Source organism: Caenorhabditis elegans, chromosome V (assembly GCF_000002985.6).
Source record: "Caenorhabditis elegans chromosome V".
NCBI classification, from domain to species: Eukaryota; Metazoa; Nematoda; class Chromadorea; order Rhabditida; family Rhabditidae; genus Caenorhabditis; species Caenorhabditis elegans.
In genome coordinates this window covers 10,032,830-10,049,663 of record NC_003283.11, presented here as the reverse complement: position 1 = coordinate 10,049,663, position 16,834 = coordinate 10,032,830, and the positions used below count along the sequence as shown (strand labels likewise).

The following is a 16,834-nucleotide window of genomic DNA, read 5'->3' as shown; positions in this document are numbered from 1 at the left end:
TCTGCTCCGTTCACTTTCCCACACTATAAACTATGAGAGAGTCACCGTATATTTCCAGGTCTTCGTGACACTCTACTGAATGGATCACATCTTCGGACATACGCCTTCGGCCTCAGACAACAAGATCCGCAAGCAACGTCGCCCGACTGGACTTATAAATGTTTGACCCACCACTCGTTTTGACCCACGATCCCGAGCGCGCGCGCACACACTTTCCCGTTTAGAACCTTCTAGAACGTGTCGCGCCGCTCTCTCTTTCTCTGCGTCTCTCGTGTGTCGGCGTACCCGCCTCCCCACCGGAGCCGCGCTATATAAGGCGAAGATTTCCTCATTCCTGGCCTTTCTTACTTTTCTCCAACCTTTGTCCCGTTCGTCCCCATCTTCTGTTATCTTCCCCCATTCGTTGTGCCGCCACCGTGCGCTTTCCACTTCGTCTTAATTCATTTAATAAACCTATTAATTAGCACATAACTCGTTCGTGTTTTACTTTATCACCGACCGGTAAACTCTCAACACAGCGAGTAAAGTCAAACCTTTACTATACACTACATACACTACAAACTAGAACATAAATATTTACGATGGAGTGCCGTATGTGGAGATTTTTGTAATTTTATAAATACACTCAGCCCATCATTACCGAGTCTTAATTGAGCAATACTGAAAGCTTTCAGAATTTTCAGTCATATTTTTGGTAAAATGCCAAATATTTTCAAACAAAAAAAATTGACATTTTTAAAGAAACGTAGAGCATTTCCGTATGTTTGAACCTGACCAATTTCCAGAAAATTGAAAATGTACCAATATAACTGGAACATTAGAACTTTGTGTTTCAGTTCTAGTTTCCATGCACGTATCCAAAGTATCAATTATCATTTGTATCGTACATCTTCTAAATTTATGTGTTTTTTTTCTGAAACTGTATAAGTTCGAACTTCGATTATCAATATTAATTATTATTGCAATAAAAAACGTAAAAAAAAGAACCAATGCTTTCAACTTATGCATCAACAAATGGGTAACATATAAAAAATTCCAGAGTGTATATTAAAAGTGACGGGAAGGTTGTACTGAAATATTAAAAATTGTGATTTTCAGTATTAGAGAATCTAGAAAGCTTCTTAAAAAGCAGTATAGGTGGGAGGGAGACACGATTTGGAGGTATTGCGATGAAAATAAATTGAAATTAGAAAAAAAGTGGAAATGAGAGAGAGGGAGAGGACTGCAAGAGATACATGATTTTGGGGATCTAGTTTCGGTAGAAAAGTGATAAATACTTTCAAATTGAATGGAAAAAAAAATGAGAAAATGCACAACTTGGGGGCCAAGTGACTATTGAATGATTTTTGGGAATCGGATGGAAATGCTAATCAATACTACCAGGGAAAAAAGGGAAGAACCTTTGGAAATATCATGGGGATTTTCATCTAAGAAACCCTACGAACAATAAATGATTTCAAGAGAGCATTTTTTTTTGAAAATGGTTTTGACAATTTTTTCAAATTTTTTGACAACATTTTTCAATTTTTCGATAGAGATAAGATGAAGAACGAACCGTTTGAGTGATTACGAATTGACGAAATCTCGACATTGGGAAACAGAGAGCAGCAGGCAAAAAGAGATAATAAAGTGATAAGAATGATTTTAAGAAAAGAAATCACTAAACAAAACAACTAAACGGAATGAATTAAAACTACCATTGATTTCAGGAAAAATGGAGAACAAAAAAGGAATGCCGCTTGAATTGAGCAAGCCCGTTTCGGGATTTCGAAAAGTCGATGATCGAAATTTAAAGATTCAACGGTCATTAATGAGTGAAGGAAAACAGAAAAGGATGAACAAATGTTAGAGAAGAAAGGAAAAACAAAACGAGATTAAGTTATTGATTGATTTGGGAACGAGTGACTGGTCCAGAACAGAATGCAGAAGTTCCAGATGATGGTGCAATCTCCTCAATGCGAGTCTGTAAAAAGACTCTTAGATCGAAAATAACTTCGCAAACTAGGCTTTTAGTTGTTTTTTTTTCAGTTATTTTAATTATATAATTGCTATCATAAAACAATGGAATTACCTGAACCATCTTCTCGAAATCCAAAGATGGACGATGACTGTTACGTCGTCCTCTTTTTGGCGCCGGCGCCGGTGGCATCAGTTCAACTGCTTCAATTTCAGCTTCCACGTGATCATCGAAACGGTATGCAACTGGGATTGGTGGGCGATTGATCAGAACTTGAACTGGACAACGACGAGCTGCGACCTTAACTGCACGATCATTGTTGAATGAACGAAGACGCCAAGCAATTGGATGATCAGCCATTGGGTTCGATTCTTCATGACCACGTTTGCCTGGGCTCGGAGAGCTAGCTTCCTCGCGAAGACGACGACGAGCTGGAGTTGGTGTGGCAAGACCGTCGTTATCGGAGTCATTGTCGCCAGTCATGATTCCCGATTCACGACCGAAACTGTCCCAACTGAAACACGAAACCTTTATAAAAAATTCAAGTACTTCCACAACCACTTATGTTTTTCTCAAGTCTGAATTATTAAAGTTGTTTCTAAGATTTTCAAGAAGTCTTTTTTCTGGCTTGTGCCATAGTTCACTGAGCTATTTTTGAAACATTCCAAATCTAGCTCATTGAAGCTCAAATCCAGCCTTTCCAATAAATGTTCTTCACATATTTTCAATCCCTCTAGCAATACACATTCACAATTCTTATTACTAAATCAATCGTAAATTCAGTCAAAATCCGGCAAATTCTGTTTGCGTGTATCTCTGTTTTGTGGGAGAATCGTGTGTGTGGTGTGAAATGCGCGAAAAACATTATAATTGATGTGTCTTCATTCCGTTTTTCGACGACCCGTGGTCTTTTTCACCCTCTTCGACACTCATTTTTCTTTCTCTACAGCCTTCGTCGTCTTTTTCGTATAAATAATACGATTGTGGTAATTTCACAGTTGTTGGGGGGCAAGAAGTATCTTTCACCCCAAAAACGAACACAAAAGTGTACACAAAGGGAGAATCACTATTTGGCTGTGTATGTAGTCAGAGATGAAAGAAAGGCAAGGGAGTTGGTAGGTGGGTAGTTGGATGGCTGGTCAATTATCGAAAGAAAGGAAGAAAAAAAAGAAGAAGTGGCAGTTATGGGTGGTCTAGATCAAGGACAATTTTGCCACGTCATCAAATAAGTAGTGTATCTTTATCGAAACTGATACACCATACGCATGAAATCTAATACGCAATTCTGATCATGTTGTCAAGACAATGAACACATCATGATAGTACTGATCATCGTTAATCCGTTAACTACCTTGACTCATATCTATAATCGTTCAGAATTCTGCTATCATAATATTTTTATTTCCTGGTCCAAAACTGTTTTTGGTAATCAAAAGTCTCTGTAATATAGATTTAAGTTTTTGGAGAGGGTTTGGAAATTAATAAGATGTACGCTTCTGCTCAATTACCTTTAAGTGAACAAAACAGCAAATTATTCAACTACATATGATAACCAAAAGACTAAGTTTTACAATTTTAGGGTAAGCTAAAACCCCTACTAACCTCGCTATTTCCCGATTCCACTCGTTGAATCTTTACCAACTTTTCTATTTCAACTTCTACTCCCAATCCACCTTTTCATCTTCTTCTTCTTTCTATTTTCCCTACTTTTTCCCAAAATGTCCATCATTCCCCTTCTTATTTCTCTATACGATTCATCAAGATTCAGAGCCACGATAAATCTGCATTTCGTCTCCAAGATTTGTCTTCTCTCGAGAAAATGCAACAATCTGGTGCTTTGCTCGAGGATGCTCGAAGAGTCAAGAAAAACAAATCTGCCGACTTTTTTCTCGCAAAAAGAAAGATAATAACATAAATCTTAGGAGTCTGTGTTGTGGTTTTAGTTGAGGACCTCTAACAGTTGGCTTCTCTTATAAAAAATAACAAACCTTTCCGTTTCATCACGATCACGCTTCCAAGCTGGTGAAGCTGAGACTCTTGGAGGGTTCGAATGAAGATAGTCGTCATAATCACGGAGACATTCAAGAGGATCTGAAAATTTAGTTTGCGATTTTTCTAGGTAAAAAGCTTTTTCTAGGTAAAAGCTAATATCATTGTTATTTTTTGTGTTACAGCTATGCAAACTAATGAACAATCACTAGAGTACCCCAAATCAGCATTAAAACTAAACCTTCAAAACATCATGATGATCAGAATAAATATAAAGAAAACTGATTGAATACATGTATTGAAAATGTTAGAAGTTGTATGTAAGTCGCTTAATCCCGCTTATTTGATATCATTTATCTAATGAATATGTTAAGAACAACATATAATAGAAAGTTTAGTCATTAAGGTTTGATTTTGATACTATATTTGACTAAATAAGGACATATCACGTAAGCTTCTCCCCTTTAAACTGTTCGGTATTTAAAAAAAATTGGATTGTTTCAATTGATCAGTTTTCAAGTAAGACCTTCCGAAAACGAGTCAGGATATCTTGACCTCAATATTCATCCCTTCTTCAAATTTATTTTTCAAATTTTGCTGATTCTTGTCGATCTTTTGCCCTCCCCCACACCACCACGACCCCACTATCCTTTTCCTTTTGCCTCACAACCGAAATGTCACATCAAATATTTGTATATATTTATACACTCTCACTCCATCTCATTCTCCTTCCCTCATCCATTTTGCTCAGTGAGGAGGAGTCGAGCCTATGTGTGTGTGTGTCGCGCCATCTACGTTGATTCTTCTTTTCTCCCAATAGAAATTCGATATGTTTTTAGCTCAAAAGCAAAATAGTGAGTGAGAATGAGAATGAAAAGAAAGGTTTTTGATGACTTTAGGCTTCCTTATCGAACGGTTGAACTCTAGTTGTGCCGGCGAATCATGACGTTGGAAGTGGTGGTGGCGACTTTTGATCTACTCTACTCGAAAACAGAAATGAAGAAAATCTCGTGGTATTTGGAAGAAAAGGAATGGGATACATATGTATTGAAATAAGAGTCTTTTGTCGTTGATTACATCTTTTTCATGAAAGTTCAAAAAGAAATCGAACAGCCATGCACTTTGGACATAAGATTGTAATTTTTACGTAGCAATACCCTGAAGTTCAGAAAAATTATGTTCTCTAATCGATCAAAAAGTTTGAATTTGATAGTACTTCAAACTCAATTTTCAAAAAAGAATTGATCCTTACCACCGCATCTGGATGTAATTGTCTGCAATTCCTCTTCATCCGACTCTGTTCCAGAATCATGAGGATCCTTAAGAACGCCGAGACTCATATCGTGATCTGAATTTTTGTTGAGTCTTGCACTCTTGCGACGCTGTTCTGTCTGTGATGCATTACTGTCATGTACGTAGTCATCTGAAAGTATTATGTTTCATTTGAAGTAATTTTGCATCAAAGGTAAAGATTTCTAGTGCGTTCGAGTTCTGAGTCGGAGTTCGACGTTCTCATATGAATCCTTGGGATGAAGTCAGTAGAAGTCATGAATAAATGTTATGTTTCAGATGAATGTTTTATTTGACAGCCAAAGCGTTTTCAGGAAACCGTTATTGAAATTATATCTAATCATTTTCAGATGCCAAAGTTGAACTAAGCATGTGGAAGTTCAACATTATTTCATTCGTTTAAGATATAAGTTCTTGACTCAAGGTTTTATTTTGTGAAGTACTTTTACCCTTATTTTTAAATCAATACTATTTGTTCAGAATGTCCTAGATATCGTTTCGAGTTTTTCATACTAGCCAGCCAATTCTTCTGATCTCCGATTTACAACTAACCCTCATCATGTTGAGAGAGCGCTCCCATTGCCTTTGTGAGTCTGCTGACCATTGTTCTACCCGTTATGTTTCTGCGATTTTCAGATTTTCAGAATTTTCCACGTGGCTCGGTTCGATTCGTGTTTTTCAGATATTCCTGAGGTAGGTTGTTTCTTGAGTGTGCTTCACTAGCTAATCGTAAATTAGTCGTGCAGCATATCTGAAAATTCGATGAAAATGCTTTGGAAAAATGGTACAATATTCAAATTTTTCAAGAGGTAAAGTGTGCGATTGATGTCTAAAAAAAGTAACAGTGTTGAGAATAGAAATGTAAAAAAGGAGAAGAAGCAAAGAATGAAAAGAATAGAAAAGCGATGAAGAAGAAAAAGAAGGAAAAGAGAGAAGAAGGAGCGGTTTGTTTGTTGGCAACGCGCCAAGAAATGGATCATCACGAGGAGAAAGGAAGAGGCGGAGTATGATGAGAGTGTGGAGACATATATTGAAAAAAACATAGAAACAAGCGAGACAGAGTGGAAAAAAGGTTCACTGATCAGCAGACAGTTGGGCCGAGAACTGGTTTTGGGAGAAATCACTTATAGTGGGTTGGTAAAAAGTCATAAAATGTGGATTTACAGTTGATTTTAGTGCGTTACGCATAGTTTGTAGTGTATTACAAACGAATATTCTTGATCAGAATATTCCAAAAACGTCAGATACGATACGCTAAAAGCAGATGTTTATTGCAAAAGAAGATTGAAAAATTATTCTGCATTGAAACAACTTTTTGCAACAGATTGAGTTGGTATTTACTTTAATAGTTGCTTTGAACATAATTTCGCACGGATAATAATTATAGAGTCCGAATAGTCTTTGTCAATAAATATACTCTGCACTCAAACTTTGTGGAAAATTTGGAAGAATTTATGATTTTAAAACGTTTTCTCCCAAATTGGAGATTACTTCCTGACTAGTTGGACGATTTCACTTTCAAATACTATTAACGCTGAATGAAGGTCAGCAAGAATGTGAAGTAATTTTATGAAATAGGTTTTGAAAGTTAAAAGAGACGGAAGTTTCTTCGACTTGCAGTCATCGAGAGCAAACTTGTTACGGATTTTTTCTAAAGTTGAGTAACATATAATTAAGATTTTATTATTGCAAAAAAAATGTCTAGTGACTTTCTCGAGAAAATGTTTAATAATTTTGGAATTTATCAAATTGACAATTTGTATCTAGCATGAATAAAAATAATGCCATTCGAATCGTCATTGTCGATATACTCCACAATTAAATTTTCATAGTTCTATCATAATTTTGAAGGCTAGAAGTGAACCCTTGCAAACCGCTTCACACCAAAAACCTACCGTAACCCGACTCGCGGTCAATAATCTTTTCGCCACGACTGTTTCTCATGCTGCGTCTCTCATCCTTTGCGAGACGCGACAAGACACTATGGTCTATAATAAGAGACGCAGACGCATCAACAGAAATGTGGGGACTATGTCAAACTACACACTTTTTGACTCTCTGAAGGGCCACGATAGATCTAGATGCTCAACAGAGAGCAACTCACAAATGAGAAGATGACAGATCCACGTGTTTTCATAATGTAGTACAGAAATTGCAAGAAAGTTAAAATTTTTGGAATTTTTCGAATTGGAATGAAGTATTTGCATAAAATTGGAAAATTTCGTGACGATAGAATGTAAAGTTTTTTGAAAGAAAGAGTGATTAAGATCTTAATTTGAACGCTACTGTTTATTTCAGCTGTTTTTTTCATTGAGAATAGTTGATAGAACTAAAAAACCTCAAAAACGTTTTGGAATAATCTTTATATTATTTTTAAAATTAAAAATTTTAATTATTTTTTAAAATTCAATGATTCTTGAAGACATTGACGCTGTTTGAACTGTATCATAGTCAGATTTTTTTAACATATTAAAATTTTCTATTAACGAAATAGAGTTTCAAAGCTTTTCGAATTACGAATTTTGTCGAGGTCCACTGTACCTCTACAAGATTTTCAAAATGTTTGAAGTGATTTTCTGACTTGCTCACAAAGCTCATTTCCACAAAAAGTGGTTGGTTGTGGTCCATGTCTAGTCGAAAATATGTAGAAGAAAAAGTGAGTGGTTTTAGTGAGTGTGAGTGTGTGAGTTTGAGTGTTTTATTCACTCAAATACACTCACACACACGCTTTTTGCGGTCGAGTAGAAGGGGAGCGATGGGAGGAAAAGAGGAGGAGGAAAATGTCGCTTTCCCTTCAGTCCCCCACACACACATCGTGTTTCTTTTTGCCTCCTTTTCGACACAAACCATAGGAAGAAGATGAGGAAAAAAGGTAGAAATTGTGAAAAAATAGCATGTAAAAATGATAGATTTGAGACAGAAAAACAAGGGACCAAAATATGTACACTTTATGAATCGTTTGACGGAAGAAGGAGGTCTGAGAGCCATTTGACTAGCGGTGTTTGTGTGTGTTCACTTCAAAAAAAATCGCCTGCCGACAGAGGGGAATAGGATAAAAAGATCGTGGATGAGCGATGTTTTTTTCGAGAAAAATGAGATCTTGGCTGTGCTCCAAGGTTTTTTATTTTGACGAGAGAATCTCACTCATCTTGAAAAATCTGAGACTAGAGTGGTTACGGTAACCAGCAATCAAAGATCAGCATTAATTATAGTTTAAGATCTGCGGAAGATATCATTCCAGTGTCCTTCAGAAAGAAGAAGCGTGCTGTTGTCACATCAAGACTTGAAAAGTTGCAGAGCCTTTTCATATAAAACTAACTAATCTTTTTTTAATTTTCCATGGCATAGGTGTCTAGTCAATCTGATAGTGATACGAAAATAAACGTTTTTTTCATCATTAAGATATTCGATTCTCGGGATTCACAGGACTAAAGATAACTAGACTCCAAGGCGCACGCACACATATTTGAGTTATCAATCTAACTGTCACAGCCCAATGCAAAAAGTGTTTTTCTAATTTCAATATCATTTCCCTCACTTTTAATGAAGATAACGTGATGATGATGTATTTCATTGTGTTATTGAGTAGTCTGGCTTTCAATTTACAAAGTAAGACTGGCACAAAACAACTCGTAGATTGGGATGGGGATATTGCCCCGGTTTATTGAGATCTCATTTTTCCTGAGCACGTTGTTATTAAGAGGGGATTCTAGAACATACTGTGCAAAATAAATCTTATGTTAGTTTGAAAAAACCTAAACACAAGAATTCTATAAAGGGCTAACTTTTTCTTTCAAACGCAATTTTTCTTATCCTTCCAGATTGAAAATTTAATTAAAAGAAAGATAAACTTCCATTCATGAGTCAACATTCTCATTTCATAAATTTTCGAAAAATAACACATTGGTGGTCAATTGACATGGACGGTGCGCGTAATCACCCGTCAGCATCATCCTCCTCTTCGTCTCGCATTATTATATCGATTTTTTCTAGTTTAGAAATAAAACCTACTTTGACTATTTTAAATAATTCTGATTAATTGAAATTTGCTGAATCGACTGGTCTTCTCAATTTCTAGATTTGAATACTCTAAACTGGTTAAAGACGTGTTTTAATGTAAAAAGTACCCTAAAAACGCCTAAAATTTGGCCTAAAAACTCGGGAAACTTCTGGATACCTTGTGAGAACTTACTGGAGACTGTCCAATAATTGATAATATATAAAATTGGCACTTTGCCAGCAGCAGATAGCAAAATCGAAACACACTTTCACACTCACTGACACTCACAGACAGAAACGACGGGCCGATGGGAGGAGAGGAGCGAAAGGAGAAGAGGCAAAACGATGGAGAGATGAAGAGAATTAGAGAAATAGAAGCACACACATACACACAACACCCTGAATATAACATGGGAAGAGGTGGAGGGTGGTAGAGAAGGTGTCGAGAAAAAGCATACGAGGCCCTGGAGGGTGCAGAGACCAGTAGACGGAATAAAGGCCGATCGAGGCAAAGAAAGGCCCGGTTGAGGCCCTTTTAGTACCCGGGGGAAGGAGGAAGGGAAAGAGACAGACAACGGATGAATGAAGGAATAATTGAGAGAAGAAGAGGAAAATGACAATGAGCTAAGGTAGAAGAGAATTGGGTTACGGTAATTACCAAGAATCGTGATCAGAAAATCGTAAAAACATAGATTTCTAAAAGGGTTTATTTGTGATTAAAAATTTTGAGAATCCTGAAAAAAATCATAATATTGAACAATTTTCTTTCGAAGTTCGAATTATAAGAAAACATTTGTTTTCGAAAAACTAACTATCTATATATTTATCTAGAATGAAACCAAAATATTATTATCATTATCGACAACATTCGATTTGGATATTTAATATCTTTTTACGAAGAAATCGAAGAAAACACAACCAAAATTTTTCATATCTACAACTTATATTTTTAATTTTTCTTGGAAATTTCACTACTGCATATCAAGAGTTATTTTTACCAAAAGCGATGCACCAACTGCCCAGGTTATTCTTCCTCTACCAGAGATCAATGTCAGCGAGAAATGTCAACTAACTTCTTTTCGGAGAGAACAGGAAAAAGTTCCGAAAACTTTTTTTTCTTCCTAAGCGAGCTGCTTTTTCAACTCATCCAATGAGCCGTTATAAACTGAACTTCAGGGTTAACAATTAAATTAGATTTTTGGTCTTTCAAGCATTGAAAACATTATGTGAAATTGGTTTTGGAAATTTGAATCCGAGTTTTTTAGGATATGAATATGTAATATGAGTTCCTTTCTGCGACTCGCTTATTTTATTCATTCTGTACTGTGATTTTATCCGCTAAAAATACAAATTTCAAACAATAACATACTTTGTAAATTGTTGCAATTAGCTAAGCTTAACTGAAACAAAATCTCAATTTTACGATCATTTACGATCCCCAATTGCAAATCTAATCCTTCATCGTTTCTCTTATTTCTGCTTGACCCCATTTTCTCTCTTCCGTACCATTTCTTTTCGCATACCGAACTAATGCACCAGCTGCTCTCGGTTCCCATCACGGCTTGCTGACACCTGTGATTCCAAAGAGTATATGTTTCTATTTGAGTAGTTTTGGAGGGTTCTCTATTGTCTTTTACTTAATTAGATACATTATATGTATGGAAACCCAAAACAAGAGTAAAAGTTCGGAAAATCGAGGATGATAAGATTCAGTGGTGTTTGAAAATAGCGGGTCCCACGAAGCTTAAGCATTGGTTTCTCCGACTTTCCAGGCAACTGGAAAGAGATTTTTTTTAAATAAGAAATAGGATTTTTTAAGTTTAATGTCCAAAATTGGTTGTTTTAATGGAAGCTGAATCACTATTAGAAACAAGAAAATTTAGGGCTTATTCAAATGCCTTTTTCTGAAAACTCTTGTGGACCAGGTAATATTTTTTGATATCATTCATGAATCTGAGAATTTGAAAAAATTGGAAGCTAAGAAATAATAATCACTTAACTTTTGATCCTGTGCAAAATTCATAATAAAACACTCAAAAACATCACAATATTTCTCAATCGTTGATCAACCTCAAACCTTTTTTCTTGTGAAACCTCATTCATTCTATCTTTTTTTATCGGAATCCAAAAATAGGGGAAGTAAGAAATGCTTGGAAGGCGAAAGAAGAGAGCTGAATTATTGCGTATGCGTGCTTTGCAATTTCTTGCTCAATTGCTCTGTATTCTTGAAGAAAAATGGGAATTTTTCGCTGGACAAGATGTATTGGAAAGAAGAAATATATCAGCAAAAAATTGGAAAATATAAATTAACTAGCTCTGATTTTTAGAATAATTTAATTTACTTGAAAAATAATTGCATAGTTTTCCTTTTCAATGGAGCTACAAACACATATGTATTGAAAGACCTCTGGGGTCCGATTTATCAATCTATTAGTTTTGATTTGTTGCGTACTTTTGTTGCTTGTTGCATACTTTTATATATACTTGTGGCGTTTTGTTCAACTAATCTCAGACCGGCAAGCCAACAATATTTGAGGAAAACTGAGGAAGAATAAGGAAGCAAAAAAAAAACATCTTGGACAAAGATCGAAAAAAGAAATGAAATTTCGGAAATTTGAGATGAGACTGTGAAAAAAAAGAGGAATACGGATTCTAGAACAAATATGGGATTCGGTTCAGTAGAGGTGAAACTAGAAATCAAAGTTGAAATCAAAGCCAATATGACTTTTTTTAGATGAGATACACTCATGATGAATGTACTAATTCATTAGATTACTTTAACTTGTGAAAGTTCAAATGAACTTTTATTTGGTTTGCTGATACCCATAATACTAATTTTTCTTAACAGAAAATGAAATTTTAAAAAAGAGTAAAATGAAATTATTTTGAACAGTCATAAAAATACATGAGAAAACAATTGAAAATTAATTAATTTTGGTATTTTTTAATGAACAACTAAAACGGTGGATCTAAATCTCATTCACTAACTCCATAAAAATTTAACTCACATCTCAACCCTTCCAGTTTTCTGCGATTTGCCCTCAAATCCAAGAGGTCCTGTCCAATGTTGTTCCACTGAATGAAGATCCCTGAAAGTACAAGTTTCATACAAAAGAGAAAATACGAGAGAGATTTCTGAAAATGTTGAGATTTTGAAACAAGAGTGACGGATACGAATCGCAATTTAATTTTAAAAAAAACTGCTATATTATATCTCGAAAACTGATAGTAACGACCGGAAATATTGAAAATTGGCAGAAAAACAAGAATGGATAGCCTTGCGATCTGTCGGGGCACTACGAACAAAATTGCTTGGTGCCTCTCTGTCGACTGTTTGGCTCCGCCCCTATTTTCAATTTTGGCCTTGTGCCAAGGGACCGCCTATTCAGACCTTCAGGCGAGCCAATGGTTGTTGAGCAGAGAGTTAACTTGGAGAGAAAGATTATTGAAGTTTAGTGAATATGAATAGTAGGACAATGACTAGTAGGATCTCCAAGCAGATTATTGAAATTTTCTTTTAAAAATGGGTCTTATCAAGGAAGAGCCTAAAAAACATTTGCACACCAACAAATTGCATTTTCAAAGGACAATGTTAGTTTTCAGTAAGTTTTAGAATTGATCTGGAAAAGTTTAAAAATATTGTTAAATAGGTGTGATCGAATTGGCTCGAGACCGATTTTATTCAAAAAATTTCATTGTTTCCATTAAAACCTAACTTACCTAAAAGGCAACTTTATTTTTGATTAACCATGATCCTAAAATATTCGCATCACAAAAAATAAACATTATTTGAAATCTGATGCACGGAGCTCTATCACTTTCAAACAGTTTCAAATAACAATTTGTTTGTTTACACCTCTTCGTCACCCACTCTTCCCGAATGTACCGTCCATTTGCGGGGCTGCCCCCACGGGTTTTGGCATGATGCCAGGAGGTACACGCCATAGTCTCCCGGCAAACAGACAGATGGGAGCGCGAGAGACGAGGTGATAGGGAGAGGTTCAGAGAAAACAAAATGGATAGACCAGGAAGAGGACGCAGAGGCGACAAGAACGTTGGACCGGTGCCAACTCTCGGATGGACTCTTTCAATTGGGTTAGCAATATTTTGAATGAGAGATTAATCGGAGAAACATTAAAACAAAAATAGAAAAACATGTGTGAAAATTGAACGAATTTCTGAGAATCGGGAGCATGTTAGAGAATTTTAAATGTTGAATTCGTGTGCTCGTCCGAATAATTCGATATGATTAACACATCAATCAGCTTTAGCACAAATCGCTAGGATCGCCACAGCTACTTTCTTCAAAATAATCAATATTGTACTGTCTTGATACAATAAATGGTTACTTTGAGGAAATCGAAATTTTTGATACAAATTTAATAAGTGCATAAATCGTTATAGATTTTGTTTAATTTATAATTTTCTAGGATATGTTTTCATGTTTTATCTGACAACGAAATTAAAAAGTACTTCAAATCGATTTTTCAGAACCTTGTATTTAAAAAAACAGGTCAAATAATCAGCCAAATAAATTCAAATAAATTTTACAGGCTCTCAAATTCTCATCTTGTCCCTTCCTTTGCCTCCTTCAAGAAGACAACCCCACAACAATTAGTGAACGCAATTTTCGAGAAATTTCGCTTTTCTCTGTACACTCTCCATCTATTTTACTCACTATAACTTTCGCTCTATCCTATTTTCCGATTATAATTGGATGAGTTGGTCGCCTATGATGATCTTTCGAATTTTTTGGGCAAAATATGGAAAATGAGAAGTGTTTTGTTATGGATATTTATATTGAAGAAGATGTTGATTGTTTGGAAAAATATATAAAATTGCGGGATAGTCAGTCAGCTGGCTCAATTTCTCATAGGAATCTCTCTTTGTTGAAACACTATTAATATTCATCTGGACTAGCGTTAAGTATGAGAACAGTTGAGCGAATTTGCATAGCAAACAGCACATACAGTCACTGAACACGTTGAAGAACTTGATTTGTGAGACATTGTTGATAATATATGAGTTGGCAATTCATTGAATAAACATTAAGAGAGATAAAATGCTAAAACTGTATAAATATAATATAACTTTTTTTTTCAAAACAATCGCTCTTTCAATAAAATTTTTAATAAGTTCAAATAAATAATAAACGATGTATACGAGAAATATACAAGACAGAAAATTTCGGTACCTTTCTCTAAAAATATGATCGCCTAAAATATATTTTCAAGAACATGTGATTTCATATCTCAGTAAGTCCGAAGAATGTAGCAATAAACATGTATCTCAAAAGTGACACCACTAGCGCTCCTTGCTGAATAATACCAAATGAAGGCAGTTTTCTGTTATTGAAATACCTTATCACGTGGTTTTATAATGAATTTGCATTATGAATTGGTTTTTCTGTTTTTGAAGATAATAAGGAAAATTGTTCAGCTCACAACGACTTTCAAATGAAAAAAAACTTAAAATGGATTTGTTGAAAAGATTTTTTGTTTAAGAATTAAAATGTTTTTATCGTTAAAAAACCCTAAACCGCTCTCTAACTATTAGTTGACGCTCAACAATTTGAATCTTCAGTGTTCAACATTTTTAAGGGTTTGTAGTATTGCGGTTTGCTACCGGAAAGCTGCAAAATACAGATCTACGTAAACAGTGATTAACGGCGAATGTACTTCATCCGAAACTCGTGCTCATCTCTGCTCTAAACTCAAAATAAAAATATTGTTTTGTGTGTTTTGTGCATTCAGACTTGATGAAAAATGGCAATAATAGAGCAATAAATTGCATTGAAAATTGGCCAAACTTGAACAAAAATAGAACTGCTCGGATAGGTGAATGTATACCCAAAAATGAAAAGTCTAACTTTAAAATTGAACAAAAAATAAGACTCTGGTTTTTTCCTGGTTGGCATGTTTTTTGAGAGAAGGACCTTCCGATTGCACATTCACACAACACATCCATCCATCGCTCATATTCATAAACATGTGTGACAAATGGAGGAAAAGTGAAGGCAAAAGAGCAATACAAACGAACGAAAATTGAAAAATGGAAGAAATAAGAGGAGGAGAAGTTTTTGTGATTTTCTGCAGCTTTGTTCTTTTTATTATGAATTACTGAAACTGAGAAATCGGAGAGGAAGATAACGAAAACATATAATTTCAACAAAATTGTTCAGGGAATAGTTTGAACTGAAATTTCTCCAAAAAATTGACTAGAATTTTCAGAAACATGACAGTTATTTGAATTTTGACTATCTTGTCTACATTCGTGCAGCCAAACTACGTGCTATGTATCTTTAATTTTACAGTTCTGGATATTTTACAGAGTAAACAGACGGTTAAACACAAAGTTCACCGCATACTACTGTACTATCATATGAAAAAGGTACATTTCTAGTTAATCAGCTTGATATATTCTTAAAAAAAAGGACCATTTTATTTTGAGCATTCATGTTTGAGAGGAAGATCATCTAAAGGTTGGAACTGTTGTTAATAGTACTAACTCACTTCAAAGTCTCGAAGTTTAATTTTCATCAGTTCATAAAAATTCCCTTGTTGTAACTTTGGTGTCTAATATATTTTTTCCTTCGAAAAATTGAGAAGTTTTTTTTTCCCAAAACCGCTATTTTTCTCAAAATGTCTTGCATATTTTTTCATGTTGTAACATCCTACAAAATAGTCGGTATTCGGTTGTCTTGGTCGAATGTCATTTTGACAGATTCATAATTTTTGTCATTTTCTTTTCAGTTTCTTCTCCGTTTTAAGGTTTTTTTTTGGTAGTTAATAGCTGCACTTTCGGAATGTGTGTTCAAAGACCATTTTTTCCGCGATAATTTCTTTTCGTCTAGTGGGTTTCCGTTTTGTCACGTTTCTCAAAACTTGTTTAGATGCAACTTTTGTAGTTTGATAGTTTGTAATTTTTGTGGATCAGGGATTTTTTATTCCCAAACTGACAGTCAAGTTGATAGAATCAGATTGTGTGATTTTTGGTAAAATAATGGTTGAAGACTGCCAGCACCGAGAATGAAACACAAAAAAGTTTGGGAGAAAAGTCGAAAAGTTACAAAAAAGAACGTTTGAAGTTTGAAACATTGGTCATAATGATGATTGCGAAGAGAATTTACATGAACAAAAATGTAATGATGATGGATACGGTATGTACTTTTTTGACATTAGGCAAGGTTACATGAACACTTGTCAATTGAAAATGTATAACAGAGAGGGTACCTCCATGAAAATATGAAATTGAATAAAAATGGGCAGAAAAATGGGAACAATAGAGAACATGGCCTTTTCAAATGGCACTTTTAATTTTATATTGCCACCCATTCAGTGAGTGGCTGATTAAACTTTTGATGTGGTAATAAATGGGTTACTGTACAATTGTATAGTTATGATAAACAGCAGTTTTTGAAATCAAAATAAATTCAAGTGGTCTTACTGGGCCTGCGTGCCTCATACATGCCTACCTACTGTTAAACTGAACTTTTTCATTTTGTATCAAACGAAACGTGAGAAAATGAGAACTACGTAAAACTAAAAAATCAGAATACTTACAAAAAATGAAAGGAAGGTACTACGTTAAGAAGTGTTT

At 35.0% G+C, this 16,834-nt stretch overlaps 3 protein-coding genes and 6 non-coding genes across 9 annotated transcripts; 6 read left to right on the top strand and 3 right to left on the bottom strand.

Annotated features, from left to right (window-relative positions):
* Positions 1–937: 937 nt before the first annotated feature.
* On the bottom strand, positions 938–12,324 carry F57A8.1 (Protein TSSC4). The gene is made up of 6 exons (NM_073179.7): positions 12,244–12,324; positions 5,789–5,987; positions 5,199–5,369; positions 3,946–4,048; positions 2,072–2,471; positions 938–1,963 (listed from the first exon to the last, which is right to left on the bottom strand). The coding sequence occupies exons 2-6, from the start codon at positions 5,838–5,840 to the stop codon at positions 1,880–1,882; spliced, it is 810 nt and encodes a 269-aa protein (NP_505580.2). The 5' UTR covers positions 5,841–5,987; positions 12,244–12,324; the 3' UTR covers positions 938–1,879.
* On the top strand, positions 1,276–1,497 carry F57A8.9. Its single transcript, NR_069253.1, has one exon. It is a non-coding gene; the product is annotated as an Unclassified non-coding RNA F57A8.9 (non-coding RNA).
* T06E8.8 (uncharacterized protein) lies at positions 5,877–5,918 on the bottom strand (the record flags this gene model as incomplete). The annotated part of the gene is made up of 1 exon (NM_001361765.1): positions 5,877–5,918. One exon carries the CDS (start codon positions 5,916–5,918, stop codon positions 5,877–5,879), a length of 42 nt encoding a protein of 13 aa, NP_001348773.2.
* Positions 6,103–6,227, top strand: T06E8.3. The gene has a single exon (NR_069252.1). It is a non-coding gene; the product is annotated as an Unclassified non-coding RNA T06E8.3 (non-coding RNA).
* Positions 7,888–8,012, top strand: T06E8.4. Its single transcript, NR_069251.1, has one exon. It is a non-coding gene; the product is annotated as an Unclassified non-coding RNA T06E8.4 (non-coding RNA).
* On the top strand, positions 9,642–9,776 carry T06E8.6. The gene has a single exon (NR_069250.1). It is a non-coding gene; the product is annotated as an Unclassified non-coding RNA T06E8.6 (non-coding RNA).
* Positions 12,325–13,250: 926 nt separating the features above from the next.
* On the top strand, positions 13,251–13,918 carry T06E8.2 (uncharacterized protein; the record flags this gene model as incomplete). Its single annotated transcript, NM_073178.2, has 2 exons — positions 13,251–13,330; positions 13,789–13,918. 2 exons carry the CDS (start codon positions 13,251–13,253, stop codon positions 13,916–13,918), a joined length of 210 nt encoding a protein of 69 aa, NP_505579.2.
* A 1,258-nt stretch (positions 13,919–15,176) lies between these two features.
* On the bottom strand, positions 15,177–15,232 carry T06E8.5. The gene has a single exon (NR_069248.1). It is a non-coding gene; the product is annotated as an Unclassified non-coding RNA T06E8.5 (non-coding RNA).
* T06E8.7 lies at positions 15,177–15,232 on the top strand. Its single transcript, NR_069249.1, has one exon. It is a non-coding gene; the product is annotated as an Unclassified non-coding RNA T06E8.7 (non-coding RNA).
* Positions 15,233–16,834: the final 1,602 nt, after the last annotated feature.

Coding starts and splice junctions, on each gene's coding strand:
- F57A8.1 (NM_073179.7), bottom strand. CDS start 5,840: ATGGTCAGCAGACTCACAAAGGCAATGGGAGCGCTCTCTCAACATGAT. Junction 2,472..3,945: donor GATCGTGATGAAACGGAAAG/GTTTGTTATTTT, acceptor TTCGTGTTTCAG/TTGGGACAGTTTCGGTCGTG. Junction 1,964..2,071: donor ATTTCGAGAAGATGGTTCAG/GTAATTCCATTG, acceptor GTCTTTTTACAG/ACTCGCATTGAGGAGATTGC.